The 20,560-nt window shown below is 38.6% G+C and overlaps 1 protein-coding gene across 1 annotated transcript in view; it reads left to right on the top strand.

Moving 5' to 3' along the window:
* The first annotated feature begins 2,889 nt into the window (after window positions 1-2,889).
* Window positions 2,890-20,560, top strand: part of HOOK1 (hook microtubule tethering protein 1) — a 64,259-nt gene continuing 46,588 nt past the window's right edge. The window contains exons 1-3 of the mRNA XM_066269056.1: window positions 2,890-3,119; window positions 11,899-11,984; window positions 16,523-16,595. Coding sequence (XP_066125153.1) covers window positions 3,057-3,119; window positions 11,899-11,984; window positions 16,523-16,595 — 222 coding nt within the window. The 5' untranslated portion in view covers window positions 2,890-3,056. The remainder of the gene's footprint in view (window positions 3,120-11,898; window positions 11,985-16,522; window positions 16,596-20,560) is intronic.

The raw sequence follows: 20,560 nt of genomic DNA, 5'->3' as shown, positions 1-20,560 counted from the left end.
AAATTACTTTATAAAATGTCAACATTACCGTGAAGTACAAAGAAGGTAAAACCCATTATTTAAAAACCTAGATGTCATTATATAAGTAATAACATTTTGGTTTATTTCCTTTAATTGCTCCCATTCTCCCTTATTGTGTGTATAAACACACCCATATATACACAAATAACAATCCATATGTATATATCAATATGTGTGTGTGTACACACACACAGGGGTGGGCAAAAGTAGGTTTATAGTTCTATGGAAGATATATAATACAAGAATAAATAATAATACAAGAATAAACAATAATACAAGAATAAACTCTGTGTTTCATGTACTCACAACTGTAAAACTACTTTGCCCATCCATACATATGCAGAGAGAGAGAGAGAAACAGAGAGGCAGAGAGATCCATTCTGTATGGACAGGTCTGTATCATCACTTTTTTTTTAAACATTATTTTGTAAGTATTTTCCTGAGTAATTAAACTTCTTTCAAATATTTTAATAGCTACAATATATTTTATTGTATGGATATACCATAATGTATTTAATCACTCTTCTTTCAGACATTTAATGGTTGTCTCTTCTTTTGCTTTAATAAATAGCACTTCAATCAAGTGTTACTATAATGTAGGTTTAACCTTTCTTGCTTATTGAACATGTAGTGATCAGAATATATAGAAATTGCAATACATATCATTGTTTATAACCTTCAACTGCATTTTTTATGATTTCAACAGACTTTATGACAAGAAGTGGAATTATGGAATCATAGGCTTAAACAGTATGTATATTTTAAAGTTTCTTAATATTGAGAAAGATTAGAAAAACATTTTCTAAAATGCTTGTTCCAGTTGTGTATGAAAGTGAACTTCACTCTTCTTGGCATTCTCTTTTTAGTTTTATTTCAATGATTCATCTTTTACATTTTCTAACTTTTTCATATTTATATGTCTTCTTTGAATTCACTGGTCATGTCCTTTGCATACTTTTCTATTATATCTAGTGTCATGAAGAGAATTGGGCGTTCTTCCCCGAGGATCTATTTTCTGTTCAGAGCCTAGGATAACTCAATCGCTCCCAGTTACTCTTCTTAAATATGAGTAGGTCAATGACCTGTGGCTCTTAGTGATGTGTTCTCATATGCTTCTAAGCTAATGATTGTAGTAACTCATGTTTGCAAAAGAGTTTAAAATTCATAAAAGTCTTCCATACCCATTATTATTTTTGCCTGCCTCTGAGGTGGGCAGGGTAGGTTAGTGTCCATAGCATTATTTTAGAAATGTGAGATTAGGTTTCACAGAAGAAAGATGTTAACAGCAAGAGGGGAGTCAAGTCAGACCAGGTCTTTAGTTCCTAGATCTTTTACTATTCATTGTTTTATTACCAATGTTACTAATGTCCAGAGATAAAAGGACTCTGCATGGGGTAAGAAAGTTCTGGAATAATGTTAAGCAACTTGATAGCATGTGCTGTATTTTTAGAGTAAGACTGATTTACATTGAGGGGCTTTTAATTGCAGTCATCCATCAGTTTTAAACTTTCACTGTCTAAATATAAAGACAGTAACATAAATGAGCCAGCTGCATTTTTTACACAGAGCATGAATTGATGAGTTTATGAATGAGTGAAGTGATGTAATCAACAGCAAGAGAAAAAATATTCTGTCACATTTCAATAGCCTAAGCCAGTGATTTTCAACCTTTTTCATCTCATGGCATACAAATTACTAAAATTCTGCGGCACACCAAGAATACATGTTTTGCTAACCTGACCCCTCCCCCCCCAAAAGGCATAATTTTGATTCATTCACACCAGGTGGCTATTGTTGCGTGAGCTGTTGTCTTTTCTTATTGATAACCTAAGGGAAAAGAGGTCAGTGCCCTTGACTAAATAGACAGGTATTGCATGTTTCAAAGATTCTTGCAGCACACTGGCTGAAAATCGCTGACCTAAGCTATATACCATGACCTCCTGAGCTTCCAATTTAGGTAACCCCTCCCCCAAGAAGATTCTCAGAAAAGACAGGTTTTCAACTGCCAGAGGAAAATAGGATGGATAGCACATTGATATCTTCCATGTTGCCTGAAAACTAAAATATCATTTCATTTCTCATTTTCCTGCCTCAAATGGTCTTCCCTTTTCCCCCATGTAAAATTACAGTGTTTGTGATCTTTTGAGAGCTTGATTTAAGCAGCTTTATGGTGTTTTTCCCCTAAGGCAACATATTTCTGTGCCACTTCTGCAAATTAAAATATCCTTTCCCACTGAGCACCTAGAACAAAAACCAGCTCTCTCTATCTGCACTTGTTTTCATTCCTGGGTAGGAGCTAATTCTGAAGACGTCATGGAAGCAGAGCGTGGATCTCTCCAGGTGTAGTGAGGCACTGCTCTACTGCGAGAAAGGAGGCGGGAAGATGCCTGAGCCAGACCTAGGACCACTCCGACGGCAGTCGCTCCCACCCTTGGGACAGTACTAGCTTCGGCTTCGCTTCAGCCCCGCCGCGCACGCGCGCTCTCCACCCCCGCCTTCATTGCACCTGCCAGGTCATAAACCCCTTCCCACCCTCTCGCGTAGACTCCCGCAGGCTCAGTCTTGTCTCATGTTGATTGGTCAGAGCCCAAGGGGGCGCGTCTGTCCTGTGCAACGTACCCCCGCTCTTCCCGCCCCCTCCCCGCCCCTCCCGCACCTACCTTCTTTGTGACTGGCGCGCGCCCAGGTCACTCAGTGCGGCGGGGAGAGGTGTGCATGGAAAAGGGCGGGGTGGAGAGAGGCGGGAGGAAGGGAGGGAAGGCGTGGGTGGGAGGAGGCGGTGCTCAGGTAAGGGGCGGCACGGCAGGGGCCAGACGGGGAGGGGGCGAGCGGCGGGCGGGAGGGGCGGGGCCGGGGGCGGTGGCGAGGAGGGGGTTACGCCGGCGACGTCGGCCGCGCGAGGCTTCGCGCGTGAGTGGCGCGGGCGCTGGGCCTGGCTACCGAGCTTTCCTGGCCGGCGAGCAGGTCGTCGACGCCGGCTCCTGAAGGACTGCGGGGGGTAGGTGTTGGGGTCAGCCGCTTAAACAACTGCGGCCATGGAAGAGACGCCGCCGCTTCCGCAGTCCGAGCTGCAGCTGTGCGACAGCCTCATCATCTGGGTGAGTACGAAGGGGCGACGGAGGTGGGGGGCTCCCGGGGCGCTCGGTTTCCCCCAGGTGAACCTGAGGGCTACCCGAGGCCACCTGCACTGCGGACTCGGCGCGTTCCTCTCCGCCTCCTGGCGCCCTTGACCGCGAGAGTGCCACCTGCGGGTCACGGGGCAGGTGTGTGTGTGTGTGTGTGTGTGTGTGTGTGTACACGTACGCGTTTGTATCTGTGGAGGCGGGGGAGGGGAAAGGGACTGTGGAGGGCGGGTCAGAGGAGGCTCGTCTTAAACCCCAGATCACGCTCCTTCCTGACAGCTGTGGCTGGAGCCAAGCGTCCATCCCTTTGATCCTCCCTATCCCATTTTCTCCTGCCCTGCATCCAAGTCCTGGACTTCTGGATCACAGACTCTTCTTACCTGCTGTCTGCTGTGCAGTCTCCCCGAAGGGACCTTTGTGCCACTTGAGTTTCAAGACCTCCTCCTAAAACCTCCCTTCCACTCCAACCAATTGGCTCTTCATGTCCACAGGTGGCCAAGAGGTGGTTTTAGTTCCTGAGTCAGTGCTACTCCAGGATCCCAGGACATCCGATTTTGTAGAAGCCACTTAGAAAAGATGTTTACACCTATTTCTTATGTAGAGGCAAAGATGTTGGGGGTGGGTGGGGTCTCATATTTTTTTCTTGCTGCCCCCCTCTTCAACAAAGAAACATTTATTTAAAAAAAAAAAACCCCTGGCATTTTTGTTTGTACTTAGCCATGCTTAGTACTTCTGTTAATTTGTGTGGGTTTGGACAGTCAGGATCTCTCCCCAGTATTCCCGTCCTCAAAATGTTTTCTCACCCTTTGGAGGTGCTTATCTATCAGAGAGCCGCCATGATGTGGTTTTTAGTTGAAGAGTCCTCTTAGTTTAGTCCAAAGTTGGTTTTTCCAGATGATAGTTCTTAAAATTCATGATGTGGTTTTTAACTCATATTGAGCAAGATCGGTGCCCCATGGTTCACAAGGTGTTGTTAGTGATGTCCGTGCCCAGACCAGTTGTTTAGTTTTGCATAGGGTAGTGTGTGCAGAATGGAATGTAAACAGACTGGATCAGGAGGCAGTCATTGGTTGATGATATCCCCAAGCAATCTCCTACTGCGTGCAACTCAAAATGAGAAATCAGGAAAAGTTTCTGGCAGTGTATGAGGTATATTGGAAGTAACCATAATTTAAAGCAATTTTTACACTTGGACGGTAAATAGGATGCTTTAAGTGGAATGCAGGTATCTGGGCTTCTGAGTTAAAGCAATTAGCTAACTGTTCATAAGTATTTTCATTTAAAGTAAGTATTGAAGTTTAGGTATTGTTTTAAGACTGTCATGAAACAAGGCACCATTACTTTTAATGATATGTTTTGTTAAAACAAATGACTAATTAAAGGGTATGTCATAATCTGTTACATTGTTGCACTAAATATCTGGCTTAAGTAGTAAACCTACTCTTTGTGATGTCATTGACTTAAAATGAAGTGGTAGAGAAGCATAGGATTTTCTTGAATTGTACTGCAATATTTTTAAATATTGTGTGAGTGTGTCCATTCTTTTAACCAGTATTTGAGTCTCTGCTTTGTATAAGGCACTGAGGAAGACAGATATCAAAAAAATTCAAAGAACTTTCTATTTTAATTGGAGTTGTTGGCAGAGCTGTGTATTTTTACAATGGAAGGCAAAATTTCTTAAAAACCATACATATATTACAAACCAAATGATAAGGAATCGTACACGACAGAATATGATTGGTTGGTTTCTTCTTCAGTTCTCTCAGACTGCTGACACACTGTGGAGAAAATGAAATTATTGTGGAGACCCTTGCCTCTACAAATGCTCTCAAAGCCAAATTCACCTGTTCCAGATATTGTCCAGCTTTATGATTAAGAATAACCACACAGTTCCTCTCACATTTCTCTTTGCAAACCTTTATCAGAACCCTATTTGAGTCTCCAACTCTTCTCCCCCTCAGAAAAATGACCTCTTCTTTATCTTTGGCTCTGGCTCTAGATCTCATCCCTTCCACCTCTTTTAAAACTTTGCTCTCTCATCCCTTTTCTGTATTTACACTTTCTTTCTCTCCATGGACTCCTTCCTGTCCACATGTAAACTTGCTCAGATCCTTCCTGTGTTAAAAAGAAAAAAACAAAGCGCTACCATTCCCTGTTAAAACCGTATTGTATTGCCCCTTCCCCTTATGGTCAAATTTCTTGAGTATTTTTATACTCATCATTATATTTCTTGAACTTAGATTCATTTCTCAATATATTGTACGTAAGCTTTTTTCTAAGGCGTCTACTGACTTACTTGATTTGACAAATAGTAAATATCCTTATCTTACTTGATTGTTCCTTTGTGAAACTGTCTTCTGCCTTAGTTTCTTGGGTATCTCTTGGCTTTTCATTACCTCTTTGGATGATTCCCAGGGTACCTTCCTGTCTTGTTTTGCCATGTGCATTGTTGATGTTATAGCACCTCTCTGAATTTCTTCAAGTTCCCCTTATGCCACGTTTCTCTATGCCAACTATGGTAAAGTTCGTTGACTTTTTTTCTTTTTTTATTAAGTGAGAGGAAGGATGGCAGAGAGACAGACTCCCACATATGCCAGCAACTAGGATTCACCTGACAAACCCTCTGTTGGAAGGATGCTCTGCCCATGTGGAACCATTGCTCTGTTGCTTGGCAGCTGAGCTATTTTTAGTGCCTGAGGTGGAGGCCACTGCTCAGAGACCAACTCTCTGGAACCAGTGGAGCCATGGCTGCAGGATTGGGGGGTGGAGAGGTGGAGAAGCAAATGGTCACTTCTCCTGTGTGCCCTGATTAGGAATTGAACCTGGGCCCACACTCTACCACTGAACCAACCGGCCAGGGCCTCATTGACTTTCTATTTCTTGAGGAAATTAAGCTTTCTCTTTGTTGTTGTTTTTTAATATATCAGGCTTTTTAACTTCTTTTTTCTCTACCTAGAATATTTTCCTAGCTCTTCCAGTGGCTGTCTTCTTACCACTCAGTTCTTGTGTCTGTTGTCATCTTTCAGAGAGACTGAGTATCAGTGAGTAGCTCCCTCCCCCCATCCCACTGTAACCTGTTAACCCTTTCTGTTGTGTCTAGATCACTTAATACTTTCTGAAGTCATTCTGTTTGCTCCTTGGGGTCAGAGCCTTTGTCTGACCAGTATTTCTGTTATATCCCCAGGGTCAAGAACTGCCTAGAACAGCGGTTTTCAACCTGTGGGTCGGACCCCAGGGGGTCGAATGACCAAAACACAGGGGTCGCCTAAAGCCATCGGAGTTATGAAAAGTCCCTTTTTTCTTCCTTGATTTGTGTGACATTTATATTGGAGCTGTTCAGGAACAGCATTCCCACATTTCTAACTATTTGCTGTATTTAAAACAAGAAAAATAAAGATGGTTATTTGCCAGAACACTGATAGAAGCCCTACCTGTTCTTTTTTTGGGTCATGCACTAAAAAAAATGTTTGTCACAGGTTGAGAACTGCTGGCCTAGAATCTCCAGTACAACATTGAATCAATGTGGTGATAATAAATATATATTTTTATCTTGGTCTTTACCTCAGAGACCAGTCTTTCACTATTAAGTATGTAGATTTCTGTAGATACCTGGGGTGAATTTTTAACTTTATCATGGAGTACTGATGGATTTCAGCAAGTAGAAATCAGGGAAAGTGAGCTTTCCATAAACAGGAAAGAACCCCTAGTAGTAATGTAAATTGTTTCCTTCCATGATAGATTGAAAAGAGGTAGTGGAAAACATGTTTGTCATAATTCCCATAATCTCTCTCTCTTTTTTTTTTGTATTTTTCTTTTTTCTTTTTTTAAATTTTTCTGAAGCTGGAAACAGGGAGGCAGTCAGACAGACTCCCGCATGCGCCCGACCGGGATCCACCCATCCCGGCATGCCCACCAGGGGGCGATGTTCTGCCCCCCTGGGGTGTTGCTCTGTTGCATCCAGAGCCATTCTAGCGTCTGAGGCAGAGGCCACAGAGCCATCCTCAGCGCCCGGCCATCTTTGCTCCAATGGAGCCTTGGCTGCAGGAGGGGAAGAGAGAGACAGAGAGGAAGGAGAGAGGGAGGGGTGGAGAAGCAGATGGGCGCTTCTCCTGTGTGCCCTGGCCGGGAATCGAACCTGGGACTCCTGCATGCCAGGCCGACGCTCTACCGCTGAGCCAACTGGCCAGGGCTTTGTATTTTTCTGAAGTTGGAAACGGGGAGGCAGTCAGACAGACTCCTGCATGCGCCCGACCGGGATCCACCCATCCCGGCATGCCCACCACGGGGCAATGCTCTGCCCATCTGGGGCGTTCCTCTGTTGTAACCAGAGCCACCCTAGCGCCTGAGGCAGGGGCCATGGAGCCATCCTCAGCGCCCAGGCCAGCTTTGCCCCAATGAAGCCTTGGCTGCAGGAGGGGAAGAGAGAGACAGAGAGGAAGGAGAGGGGAAGGGGTAGAGAAGCAGATGGGCACTTCTCCTGTGTGCCCTGGCCGGGAATCGAACCCAGGACTCCAGCACACCAGGCCGACGCTCTACCACTGAGCCAACTGGCCAGGGCCTCCATGATCTCTCTTTTTATTTTAAAGATCTTATTTATTGATTTTAGAGAGAGGACAGAGAGAAAGAAAGGAGGGGGAAGGAGCGAGAAGCAGTTGCTTCTCATATATGTCTTGACCAGGCAAACCCAGAGTTTCAAACTGGCAACCTCAGCCTTCTAGGTTGACATTTTATCCACTGTGTCAACACAGGTGAGGCTCCATGCTCTTTTAATGTACTTCCTACCATGCTAAGTAATGTTACATGTTGAAGGAAAGTAGTATGAGATAGGACATTAAAAAAAATTATGATGGAGCCAAACCATGGAAGTGAGAAGACAGTTGGTAGTAAATTGTGTTCTTTTAGCTCTAGGCATTGTATGACAATAGTTCTACCATTAACAGAATTAGAGAGGCCATCAAGAACAGTTAGGTGAAGAGATGACTCTTGTGGCAGTTTTTAAGTTGTATTTTGTGATTTGGACTCATCTTGGAATAATTACTTCTTTAATTACTTCTAGAAATGTGTAAGGCGGTTGGCCGTGGCTATACAGGTTCACATTGAATTTGGGCAGATGGTAAAGAAACTGTGGAGCGGAGCTGGAATATAATGGACCATTTCATTTATTAGAGTCTTGCAACAGTGGACGAGCAGACAGGGAAACCCGCTTCTCTTTCTCTCTCTCTCTCTCTCTCTCTCTCTCTGTCTCTCTCTCTCTCTCTCTCCCTGCTGATGATTTAACAGGCAGGAGGGGAGGACCGTTCTCTGGCAAACAATAGCAAAAAAATGGCTCCTCTTAATGGTGTCAGGAAATCTGCCATCTACAATCTGCCACCCTGAGGGCAACCACCTGCAGTGTTTCATAGACTATACACAGGTGATGCTGCCCCGTGCTCTTGCACCAATCAGGGAAAGGACAAGCGAGCAAGCCTAACACACTTATTTGACCAACAAAATGTTATACTGCAAAAAGTTCAGAGCTGAAGGGAGTGTATGAAAGTTTAAAGTAATTTTATGAAGGTAAATTCAATTCTGCCTCTTGACTGTGAATTGGAAATTTAAAATCTTTGGAATATATATTCACTGATAAATAATCTTTCTGAAATGAGCAGCTAGAAGAGGAGACTATGAGAATAGAGTTGCCCCAAGGTTGAGTTTTTATTAGCTATGAGTTGTGAAAAGTCCCTTTTTTTTTCCTTGATTTGTGTGACATTTATATTGGAGCTGTTCAGGAACAGCATTCCCACATTTCTAACTATTTGCTGTATTTAAAATGAAAAATAAAGATGGTTATTTGCCAGAACACTGTTTAGTGATAGAAGCCCTACCTGTCCTTTTTTTGGGTCATGCTCTAAAAAAAATGTTTGCCTCTTCACCTCTACAAAGAACAGTGTGAAAGAATACATTTTCTTTTGTCCCTGTGCTTTGGCCTCACTTCCCCTACTGAGCTTTTTAATTTATTCACTCTTCTTGGTTATAAAGCCTTTCAATTCAGCCGAATGAAATTAACATTCTTAGTGATCTAATTTATTTGGTATCTAGTTTAACGACTTCCAAGAGACACTCCAATTTCCATTGCTGTAAGAAGGAGAAATTGATCTTAATCTGGGTATGGAGGCCATTGGGAAACTACTTAGTCTTTATTCTTTTATATATTTCTTTTCTACTTTGTCTAATATTCTGTGCCTCTTATTGTTCTTTTTAAATCAGTAATCATATCCATTTTGTAAAAAGTTAATGATGTGAAGGAAGGTTTGAAAAGTGGGAGCCATACTTTATCTTCCTTTTAAAGATTCTCTAAACCCCGGGGTTTCTCTTCCCTATACATCCACCCAATTGCAAAATAGTTTTTATTTTATAGTTTAAATATTCCATGAACTCATCCTGCCCTCTCAGAGAGCATTACCCTCATTACTCCTAAACCATCCATTTTATCAACCATTTTGTGCATACTACAATACTGTCTTCCATTCTCTGTATCACTATTGCTGCTATCTAAAACATAATAAAGATGCCACTCTATTCCTTATTACTCTTTGGTGGTTCTTCATCACCCAGAGCAATGTTACTAAAAAACTGATGTGCATCAGAATCACTTGAGGATTTTCTGATTTAATATATCTGGAGATTGTGATACATATTGTTCTTAGATTCCACACTTTGAGAAACTTTGATTCCTAGCTAATGTGCTAACAGCTATTGAGTTTATACCATGTGCCAGGCACTGATCTAAGCACACTGTTTGCTAATTCATTTAATTCTCAACCATCTTGTGAAGTAGAAGCTATTCTGTTTTTTATTATATAGATCAGTGGTAGTCAACCTGATCCCTACAGCCTACTAGTGGGCGTTCCAGCTTTCATGGTGGGCTGTAGCAGAGCAACCAAAGTATAAATAAAAAGATAGATTTAACTATAGTAAGTTGTTTTATAAAGATTTATTCTGCCAAACTTAGTGAAAATCCGACATAAAGTACTTGGTAAGTAATTATTACTATATGCTTTAACTTGCTGTAACTCTGCTTTATAAATTTTATAAAGTAAAGTTACTTCCCTACTTTATAAATCGCCATTACTGTGGAACTGGTGGGTGGTTAGAAAATTTTACTACTAACAGAGATACAAAAGTGGGCGGTAGGTGTACAAAGGTTGACTACCCCTGGTACAGATGATACCATTAAGGATAAGTCCAAGCGTTTGTCATGGCCCTTCAGAGTCCTGATCCATGACTTTCTTTTTTTTTCTCATGTCTTTCTTTAACTCTTGTGGTTGTTACCCCTTACCCATCCCTCTTTGCACTGGAAATCCAATAATACTTTATATGTTGCCTCAAATATCATCTCTTTTCATGTACTTGTGCTTTTATCATGTTTCTATTTCCTGAAGTTCCTTCCCCTGACCTTTTCTTTACTCAAGGCATTCTGTCCAGAGTCATCTCTTAAGAAGTCTTTCCCAAATACATGTTCTAATTAGATTAGTTGACTGGTATGTTTCAGAACACTTTGTGCATACTACAGTCATGGGACTACAAATGGCATGTTCTAGAAATGATTTGGGTCCTTTTCTCCTCTCCTTGTCTTGTGATTGAAGCTACTTGAGGGTAGAAACATGATGAGTTTCCTTTGTAAATCCATCCTGTACTCCAGTTCACCACATAGAGCAAGAGCTCAGTAAAGTATCTTTGAAATAAAAAATATACTTTGAAAGTAACTGCGGCTAGATTTCATTTGTTTGCCATTCTTTGATATTGTATTAGAATAAGGGAGACAGATTTGTAGAATCTCAAAATATACAAAACCACTAAAGGTGAATTAAAGGTGAATTGTGGTGGGAGAGAATTTTATTGGATTAAGGTACGTGGTAAGCTAAGGAATTATAATTGAATAGTAAAGGCGATGAATATGTGTGGGGAGAAATCATAGTATATTTAATTTAAGATCGTTATGGGTTGACATTAGATTTCTAGAAAGTATATGATCCATCTTACCTCTTTTATAATTTGCTTTTTAAAATTTTTTCTATCTTATGTTTGTATATTAGGAAAAGATACCATCATTTCACTTCTATGTTTAATATAATATATACATGAATGTTTAACAGACAGAGATTTGAAAAGTTGTAATATCTAAAGCCAAACTAGATAGAAACCACTTGACTTGGTAGATGGGCTCTGCACTGTTCCTGTCCTAAGGCCAATTGTTGGGTAGCAGGCAGAAGTCCTGCCTTATTTAGAGCTCATCAATAAACTAAGTAGCTTTAGACTTGACATTTCTAGCCTTTGTTTTTCTATGAAACAATATAAGTGATATTTTAACTTGCAAAAGATAGTTTATCTTAAAGTCTTTTTTCTGATGTTCATTGTCCAAAAAATAGAGAAAACACAGGCCATACTTAAGAGTTCCATATGTGGCTTTCAGAAATTCTGAAGTACTTCATACATGGTATCAATATATTTTACTTTTAAGTATATTTTCTATGATTTTATGAAATCTTAAGTGTTTATAAAAATATTACACAGCCAAGGAAAATTATTAATATAATTTCATTGGTTTGTAGGGTTTGAATTTAAACAAAATAGGACCTTATTTTTAGCTGTTTTTCTCTCATATTCATATATAAAAATACATATTTATCCATTCATTCGTTTGGTGGGTTAGGGTGGTAATGCTACTCTGTAGGTATAAAGAGGCAGTCAAGACATTTGCTTTATGTCGTTTTAGCTGCAGACATTCAATACCCCTGCACTTTGTCAGGATGTGAAACAGCTGACTAATGGAGTTGCCATGGCACAAGTTCTTCATCAAATGTAAGTAGTGGTCCAGGCTCTTCCTAAAAGAATAAACCCAATACCCAGGAACAAACTTAGACTTGTATTCTAATGATTATTGAAACTTTATCCTAGTCAGTGATGACAAGCAGATGGTACTAAGGTATTTTTGCATCTAGGGAACAAAAAAAGTGTGTTACCTGCTAATTCTTTGTTCTTAAAGATATATCTTAAATGAGCTATCAAGATTCTTACCAATTCCAGAGATGTTCATTTTAAACTTGTTCTGATCATGTTCACAAGTTTTGGTAACTGAAAGGAATAGGTGAAATGAATGGCATAAATGCTTGTAATGTTCTCTTGGATTATACTATTGTTATTTGAAGGTATCACTGCATGGAGATTATTATTTTAGAGATAATTGAAACAAAATATTAGATTAGGAAAAATATTAAATTTTAAAATTTATATTTGAACTAAGAGTAATTATATGAATCCACCAATAATGAAATGTTGTATAAATGAACTTTGAATTCACAAATGCTGGGAACCTTAACTAATAATAAAGTGATTCTCTTTGGGTTAGGCCCATATTATTTAATTACTTAATATCAAAAGTTTTTAAATCCATCATTTCCTGATTTTTACAAAGATTAGGATTATGACGTGTACAATATGAGCTGTGTCCTTAGTAGAATAACCGTGGTCAATTCTGTAGTTAAAATTTATTAATAATCATTGATTTTTTTCTATTAGCTTACTTTCATGATAGTGTTTCTTCAGTGAGACCAGAATCCTATCTCTGCTACTTTGTCTTATAGTCAGAGAATTTTTTATTTTATTGTTACTATCCTTTTGTAAAGGCTTGTGATTGAAAACTGCCATAGATGGGTTACCAAAAATTCTTTACCACTCTTGGAAAAATCAGTTAAAACAATATCAAAATTCTAATTGTCTAATTTGAATAGACAGATTTTTATAGTTAACTCAAGATTAACATTTTAAGAGACAAGCTTAACATGTTGATTTTTTAAGGGGCTGACATTTTTAAATACGCCTTACTTCTTTGCTTTCTTAAAGATATTTCTTAAATATTTTGGTTATGCATACCCCGATTGTTTTCAAGTGATTTAATTTGTCAGAGCCAAGCATTCTAATGTGTTTTTTTCTTGATGATTTGGGAAAGCATTATTGTTTTTTTGTTGTTATGGTATATGCCTTGCCTTTTTTCAGCGCAGTATGTTGTGAGTATTGGTGTAGCTACAGCTACATTGTGGTTGGTATGGATGAAAGGCTGATGTGTGCTCACTTCACTTCAACAGTGCCATCCAAAGATGTCATTTATGTATATTGTGGTGCTTTTAGTGGCTTTATACCAAACCGTAGTAGAAGAGACCTGTTTTTACATGATATAGTGCAAATGGCTCTTTGATCTCCTATCCTCTAGAACTCTACCTGATGCTTACTGTAGGGTCATCTCAATTTAAACTACATCCTTTAATATCAACTCATTTTTCTGTATCTGTTGAATTCTGCTGTTATTGCTTACTTTTCTTTTTATTCTTTTGTCTCTTAATATATTCTAATAACTTTTTAGCAGAAATTATAAAATAGCCAACCAATTAGAAAGCTGTCTTACTTCATAAAACAAACGACCTAAAATTGGGTCTATACCTCTTTTTTAATTCAGTTGTCTGCTTTTGCATAAGGTTAGATGTCTAAGTCTCTCTCATCTAAGGGCCATTTAAAATTTATTTTTCTTTTAGAACCTCCTTCCAGTTTTGTAGCTTATCAGCAATCTAGATCTGAACAATGAAACTTAGAGCATACATTTTCCTGAGTATATCATATTCTTGCTAATGGGGTTAGAATTTACCATATTTTTTTGAACACTTCAAAGCACTTTATATGTTATGAATTATGTATGGCATTAATGGCTCTTCTGACTTGTGTCAAATCACATTGAAGTTGTTACTGAAGATGAAAAGGAAAATTTTGCTTCTTAAGGAAGTAGCAAAATTTAATGAACAATTCTTTCATTATTTACCTGAGGGAGTTATGCTTCTTTACAATGAAATCTTAAAAATCAATATCCAAACTATATGATTTAGACATGGGGAGGAACAAACTATAGGGTGACAGAAGATGATTTGACTTTGGGTGATGAGTATACAGCATAATCGACTGTCCAAATGGTGTGGAGATGTTTTCTCTAAATCTATCTACTCTGGTTGATCAATGTCACCCTGTTATATTTAATTGTCTAAATAAATTAATTAATTAAAACCAATTAGGCAGGAAACAATGTTAACACTGCTTCTACACACACACTAATTTTTTTCTAATATAAGTAATGCTTTATGATTTGCAGATGTTTTAAAATATAATTCAGTTGGGACTTCTAATTAAAAAAGTTTATTTGGAACAAAAGAAAAGAACCGTTTTAAAACCTCATATTAAAAATAACCTCCCTACAACATCTATGTGTGACCAAATATGTATCAAATATTTGGGTACTTTGGCCTTGCCAAGTTGACACAAAAATTAAACATTGCAACTAGCATACTTTTTAAACTTAATCTGATGTTAAAAGAAAGTAAATTTACTTTGACAGTTTTGACACATTAAATTAATTAATTCTTTTCAGGAAAATACCTGGTTAGAATTACATCATTTATACATTTAGCCAAATTATTTTGATAATTGAAGCCTTAACATTTGGGAAAAGTTGAACATAATTGACATTAATTTGCTCAAAAGAAAACAGTTAAAATTTAAAATAAAGGAATTTAAAATGGTGAAGCCATTTTTTGGTCACTACAGTTAGAAGTGATATCTTCTGTATTAGAACAACTGAGATGGACAATTTCTGAAAAACTAATCACTGTGTTCTAATTTCAGCTTTGCATTTTTAAATTCAACAAACTGCCATGGACAAAAAATTCCTTTAATTTCTTTCCACGCTCTAGTTGGCTTATCTGTAAAGTAAAATTTAGATGGGACCTTTATAAGATGTCTTCTAGCACTATATTCTGTGATTTTGCAGTGTTTTAGCTTAACCCTTACAGCATTTATCACATTCTCCGTGGAGTATAGTTATTTGTGCTCTTTATTTTCCTCTTTTAATAACTATTTCTCTGAGTCAGAATAGTTAACTACAGACTAATCTTGCTTAATACCTTACTCTGAGCAAGCATCCAAATATTTGTTTAAGGTGTAATCTACTAGCAAAAAAGGGGGAGAAAGAAGACCTCATAGACACAGACAATAGTGTGCTGATTGTGGGGGGGCTGAGGAGGGTATGGGGACATAAATGGTGATGACAAAGACCTGACTTGGGGGGGGGGTGAACACATTACGGTGTACAGAGATGTGTCGTAGAATTGGGCATCTGAAACCTGTATAATTATGTTAACAGATTCACTGTAATAAATTCAATAAAAGAAAATAGTGTATAGTCTATTAACATTGTTTACTATATTTAGTCATATGTCATTCTTCAGGACCTTTTTTTTTTTTTTTTAAATACTTGCTTCTCATTCACTTTATTTTATTTTATTTTTTTTCATTTTTCTGAAGCTGGAAACAGGGAGAGACAGTCAGACAGACTCCCGCATGCGCCCAACCGGGATCCACCCGGCACGCCCACCATGGGGCGAAGCTCTGCCCACCAGGGGTTGATGCTCTGCCCATCCTGGGCGTCGCCATGTTGCGACCAGAGCCACTCTAGCGCCTGAGGCGGAGGCCACAGAGCCATCCCCAGCGCCCGGGCCATCTTTGCTCCAATGGAGCCTTGGCTGCGGGAGGGGAAGAGAGAGACAGAGAGGAAAGCGCGGCGGAGGGGTGGAGAAGCAAATGGGCGCTTCTCCTGTGTGCCCTGGCCGGGAATCGAACCCAGGTCCTCCGCACGCTAGGCCGATGCTCTACCGCTGAGCCAACCGGCCAGGGCCTTCAGGACCTTATTTAATACATAAACATTTGAATAGCAATTATTTTGTGTTGTCCTTCAATATCAATAGGACTTAATGTTTATAAATTTAAAACTAAACTTGCAGTTTTAAATTCTCAGTTACAAACATGTTAGTTTGGGGCTTTGCCAGATAGTAGTTTCACTTGGGGCAAACTAATTAGGTTCTCTTATCCTCAATTTTTGGAAGTGCAGGAGTGGAAATAATAGGTCTTTTGCCCGTGTTACTATGATATTTAAATGGAGCGATATGGAGAAACATAAAGCACAGTGCTTGAGACATAGTAGACATTAAAAACTAGTTTTTTTCCTCTCCTTTAGGACAGTAACCTTTACATCTTCCTGCTATCGGGTTGCCTTCCATGAAATATCTAATAAATGTTTCTTAAATTGAAAGTGATAATGACTTAAGTACTTTAGTTTATTAGGAGAAATTCCAAAATAAATCGTTAGGAATAACAAAAAATTTAATGGGTCTTTTTAAATAATATGTACTATTCTTATTTAGGACAGGCTTTAAGATATGAAATAACTTTCTTTGTTGATTAAATTTGGTATTTTACATGTAATAAAGTTATTTCAGTATTTAGCATTTGTCTTTTTGTTTTAGTGATGCAGCTTGGTTCAGTGAATCTTGGTTAAGCCGAATTAAGGAGGACACTGGCAACAACTGGAGAATAAAGGTATGCAGCATGAATGGAAGAAGCATTTGATCTAAACATTGATTCTAAAATTAGTGTTAAGCTGAACTAAATCTTTTTAAAAAATTAACTTAAAGGTACATTTATTGTATACAGTTTGAGTCTTGACACAAGTATGTTCCCATGTAACTATCGTCATAGATACAGGAGATTTTCATTAATCCAAAGCCTATGCTATGCCTCTTCCCAGTTAATTCTTATTCCTAACTTGGCCCCAGGTGACCACAGATCTGTTTTCTGTCACTAAAGACTTTGTTTCTAGCGTTCCATATGAATGGAGTCAAGCATTATGTAGTCTTTGTCTGTAGCATCTTGACTCAGTGTAATGTTTTTGAGACTAGTCCGTGTTGGCTGTATTAGTAATAGATTCCTCTTTTTGCTGAGTAGTATTTCATTACATTGCTGTATCACAATTTGCTTAGCCCTTCACCTGTTGCTGAATGGTTGAATTATTTGTTTGCTCTTTCTTTCCTGATACTGTAATTTAATTTATTTATTTGTATTATTTTCTTGATAAGTCTGGCTTGATGTTTTTCGATTTTATTGATTTTTTTCCCAAAGAATTAGCTTTAGTTTTATTGATTTTCATCTCTGATCTTTTTATTTCCTTTCTTATACTTATATGTGCACTCCTTTTTCTTGCTTCTTAAGGTGGAAGCTTATACAATCAGTTTTAGGCCCCTTTTCTAATATTAAGCATGGCTTTAGCCATATCTCACACATTTTTACATACTATTTTCATTCAGTTCAAAATATTTAGTAATTTCCCTGGCAAATCTTCCTTTGATCTATGGGTTAATTAGAAATAGATATTTCAAATTCTAAATATTTGAGGATTATTAAATATATTTTTTTATTTCTTAATTTTTAATTTAATTTAATTTTTATTAATTTTAATGGGATGACATTGATAAATCAGGGTACATATGTTCAGAGAAAACATCTCCAGGTTATTTTGACATTTGATTATGTTGCATTCCCATCACCCAAAGTCAAATTGTCTTCTGTCACCTTCTATCTGGTTTTCTTTGTGCCTCTCCCCTCCCCTCAACCCCTTCTTAATTCTGTTTTTATAATAAGAAACTCTTTGAAATTTACTGAGACTTTTAAAATAACCTAACATGTGGTTTGTCTTGGTGAATATTACATGTGTGCTTGAAAATAACATGTATTCTGCAGTTCTATAAATATGGATTATGTCAGTTTGTTGATAGTGCTAGTACTTCTTTTATATCTTTATTGATTTCCTGTTGGATTACCGTATTTTATCAAAATGGGAGGACTTTTTTAACATATAATGTTGATTATGGATTTGTCAGTTTAAACTTTCAATTCTGTTAATTAATTATGTACTTTGCATCTTTGTTATTAGATTTATGTACGTTAATATTGTCTTTTTTTTTATAAATAAATTTTTATTTTAATGGGGTGATATCAATAAATCAGGGCACATACATTCAAAGAAAACATTTCCAGGTTATCTTGTCATTTAGTTCTGTTGTATACCCATCACCCAAAGAGAGATCGTCCTCCGTCACCCTCTATCCAAGTCTTCTTTGTACCCCTCCCCCTCCCCTTCTCCCTCTCCCTCCTTCCCTCCCCCCACCCCCCACAACCACCACACTCCTGTCCATGTCTCTTAGTCCCGCTCTTATGTCCCACCAATGTATGGAATCCTGCAGTTCTTGTTTTTTTCTGATTCGCTTATTTCACTCCGCATAATGTTATCAAGATTCCACCATTCTGCCATAAGTGATCCAATGTCATCACCTCCTCTAGCTGAATAGTATATCATGGTGTACATATGTCCCATCTTCTCTATCCAGTCTTCTATTTTTTTTTTTACAGTGATTAAAAGCCTTTAAGCAAACTCTTGGCCAATACAGCAAGAATCCATAAAAGAGTAGTGTCCTTAACATGTTCACCAAGTCCAAGTTGGCCCCATCACCATGTCAAATCCCTGAAAATGCAACCCAATCACAGTTCTGTCTGTTAGGAGCTGTCACAGGGAGCAGGAGTCCAGGAAAAGTCCACATCCAGGAAAAGTCCGCAAGGCACTGGAATTGTTGTCACCATTCTATACTTTGCAGCTCATGTCCAAGTCCCAATGACCGCTGCTTCTAGCTGGTAATGGTTCAGGTAGACTGGAAAAGCCATTTGCAGCATGCGTGGATATGGAGCTTCTGTTCTCCTCTGCCTGGAGAGATGAGACCAGGTTGCTTTTCCCTGCAGCTCTGCGACTGTGGCATGGTAAAGAGAACTTGGGATACACTAAGCTGGGTGGCAAAGGTAAATTCATAATACAAGTTGGCAAAAGGGGGAAAGAGAGCTCTAAATTAGGAGTAGGTCCCAGCCTGAAATATGAGTGGGGCATTGAGGTAGGAGGGATAAAGGAAACACTATATATTAAGCAAAGCAGCAGAAAATAGGACTATCAACACCCACAACAGAGATCTTTGAGGGAAGAATAAAAAACCTGACTATTCAGGCAAAACATAGTTAAGTGGCCCTTGTGCAAATGAGATCAGTTTACCTGCTTCTTGGAAGAAATACCGTAGGCTCTTCCACAGTGCCATAGATGGGGCCGACGGCCCTGGGCACCTTCAGCCTTCAGTGGCAAACCCCAGCTTTTTGGGCAAGGTTAGGTCATAGGTGGCTGGAGCAGGGCTGGAAGAGAATGAACCCTCCCTTAGAGGAGCAAGGGGGAAGCCTACCTTCCAGTGTCCCTGTTTCCTCACAGCAGAGGCATGTAAGTCTGGCAGGCTTTAGCTCAATGACCTTCCTTTCCACTATTGAAGCAATATTGTGTCTTTTTGATGAATGAATCTACTCATTATTATGAAATGTTTTTTTTTATCCCTGATAATCTTTGTTCTGAAGTCTTAATTTATCTAATATTAACTTATGATTATCTTTTGCTTTTACATATTTTTTTATTCCTTAATCTCTATATTTTTATATTAAAAGCACTTCATGTACCATATTTCTCGCTCCATAAGACACAGCTGACCATAAGACACACCTATGGTTTTAAGGAGAAAAATAAGAAAAAAAATATTCTGAACCAAATGGTGTGTTAAAATATTAATAAAATATACCATAATAATATTTCAACAATGTAAACATTCACCCCATAAGACGCACGGCATTTTCCCTTCACTTTATTTTTTAAATTTTTATTTATTCATTTTAGAGAGGTGAACGGGAGAGAGCAAAAGAGAGGGGGAGAGAGAGAGAGAAGGTAGAGGAACAGGAAGCATCAACTCCCATTTGTGCCTTGACCAGGAAAGCCCAAGGTTTTAAACTGGCGACCTGAGTGTTTCAGGTGGACACTTGACCCACTGCCCCACCACAGGCCAGGCTTTCCCTCCACTTTGGGGGAAAAAAAGTGCATCTTTGGAGCAAAAAATATGGTATATACTTAATAATTGGGCTTTTCTTTTTTATCCAATAAACATTTTATTTTTATCTTTTTAAATTTTTGTGCAGAAGCTTTTTAGTTTGATATAGTTTCACTTATTTTTGCCTTTACTTCCCTTGCCTTTGGGGTCAAATTCATAAATTGTTCTCTACGGCCAAGGTCCATGAGTTTAGCACCTGTGTTTTCTTCTACGTAATTTATTGTTTCAGATCTTATATTTGGCCTTTGATCCATTTTGAATTAATTTTTGTGCAGGAGAACAAACTGTAGTCAAGTATCATTCTTTTGCATGTGGCTTTCCAATTTTCCCAGCACCATTTATTGAAGAAGCTTTCTTTTCTCCATTGTGTGTTTTTGGCTCCTTTGTTGAAGATTATTTGTCCGTGTGTGTGGTTTTATTCCTGGGCTCTCAATTCTGTTCCATTGGTCTGTATGTCTGTTTTTCTGCCAATACCATGCTGTTTTGATTATCGTGGCTCTACAGTATAATTTGAAGTCAGGTAGTGTGTGTGATACCTTCAGCTTC

Source organism: Saccopteryx bilineata, chromosome 3 (assembly GCF_036850765.1).
Source record: "Saccopteryx bilineata isolate mSacBil1 chromosome 3, mSacBil1_pri_phased_curated, whole genome shotgun sequence".
NCBI lineage: Eukaryota > Metazoa > Chordata > Mammalia > Chiroptera > Emballonuridae > Saccopteryx > Saccopteryx bilineata.
Note: the sequence above shows the minus strand (reverse complement) of the source record. Positions and strands in the feature narration are given on the sequence as shown.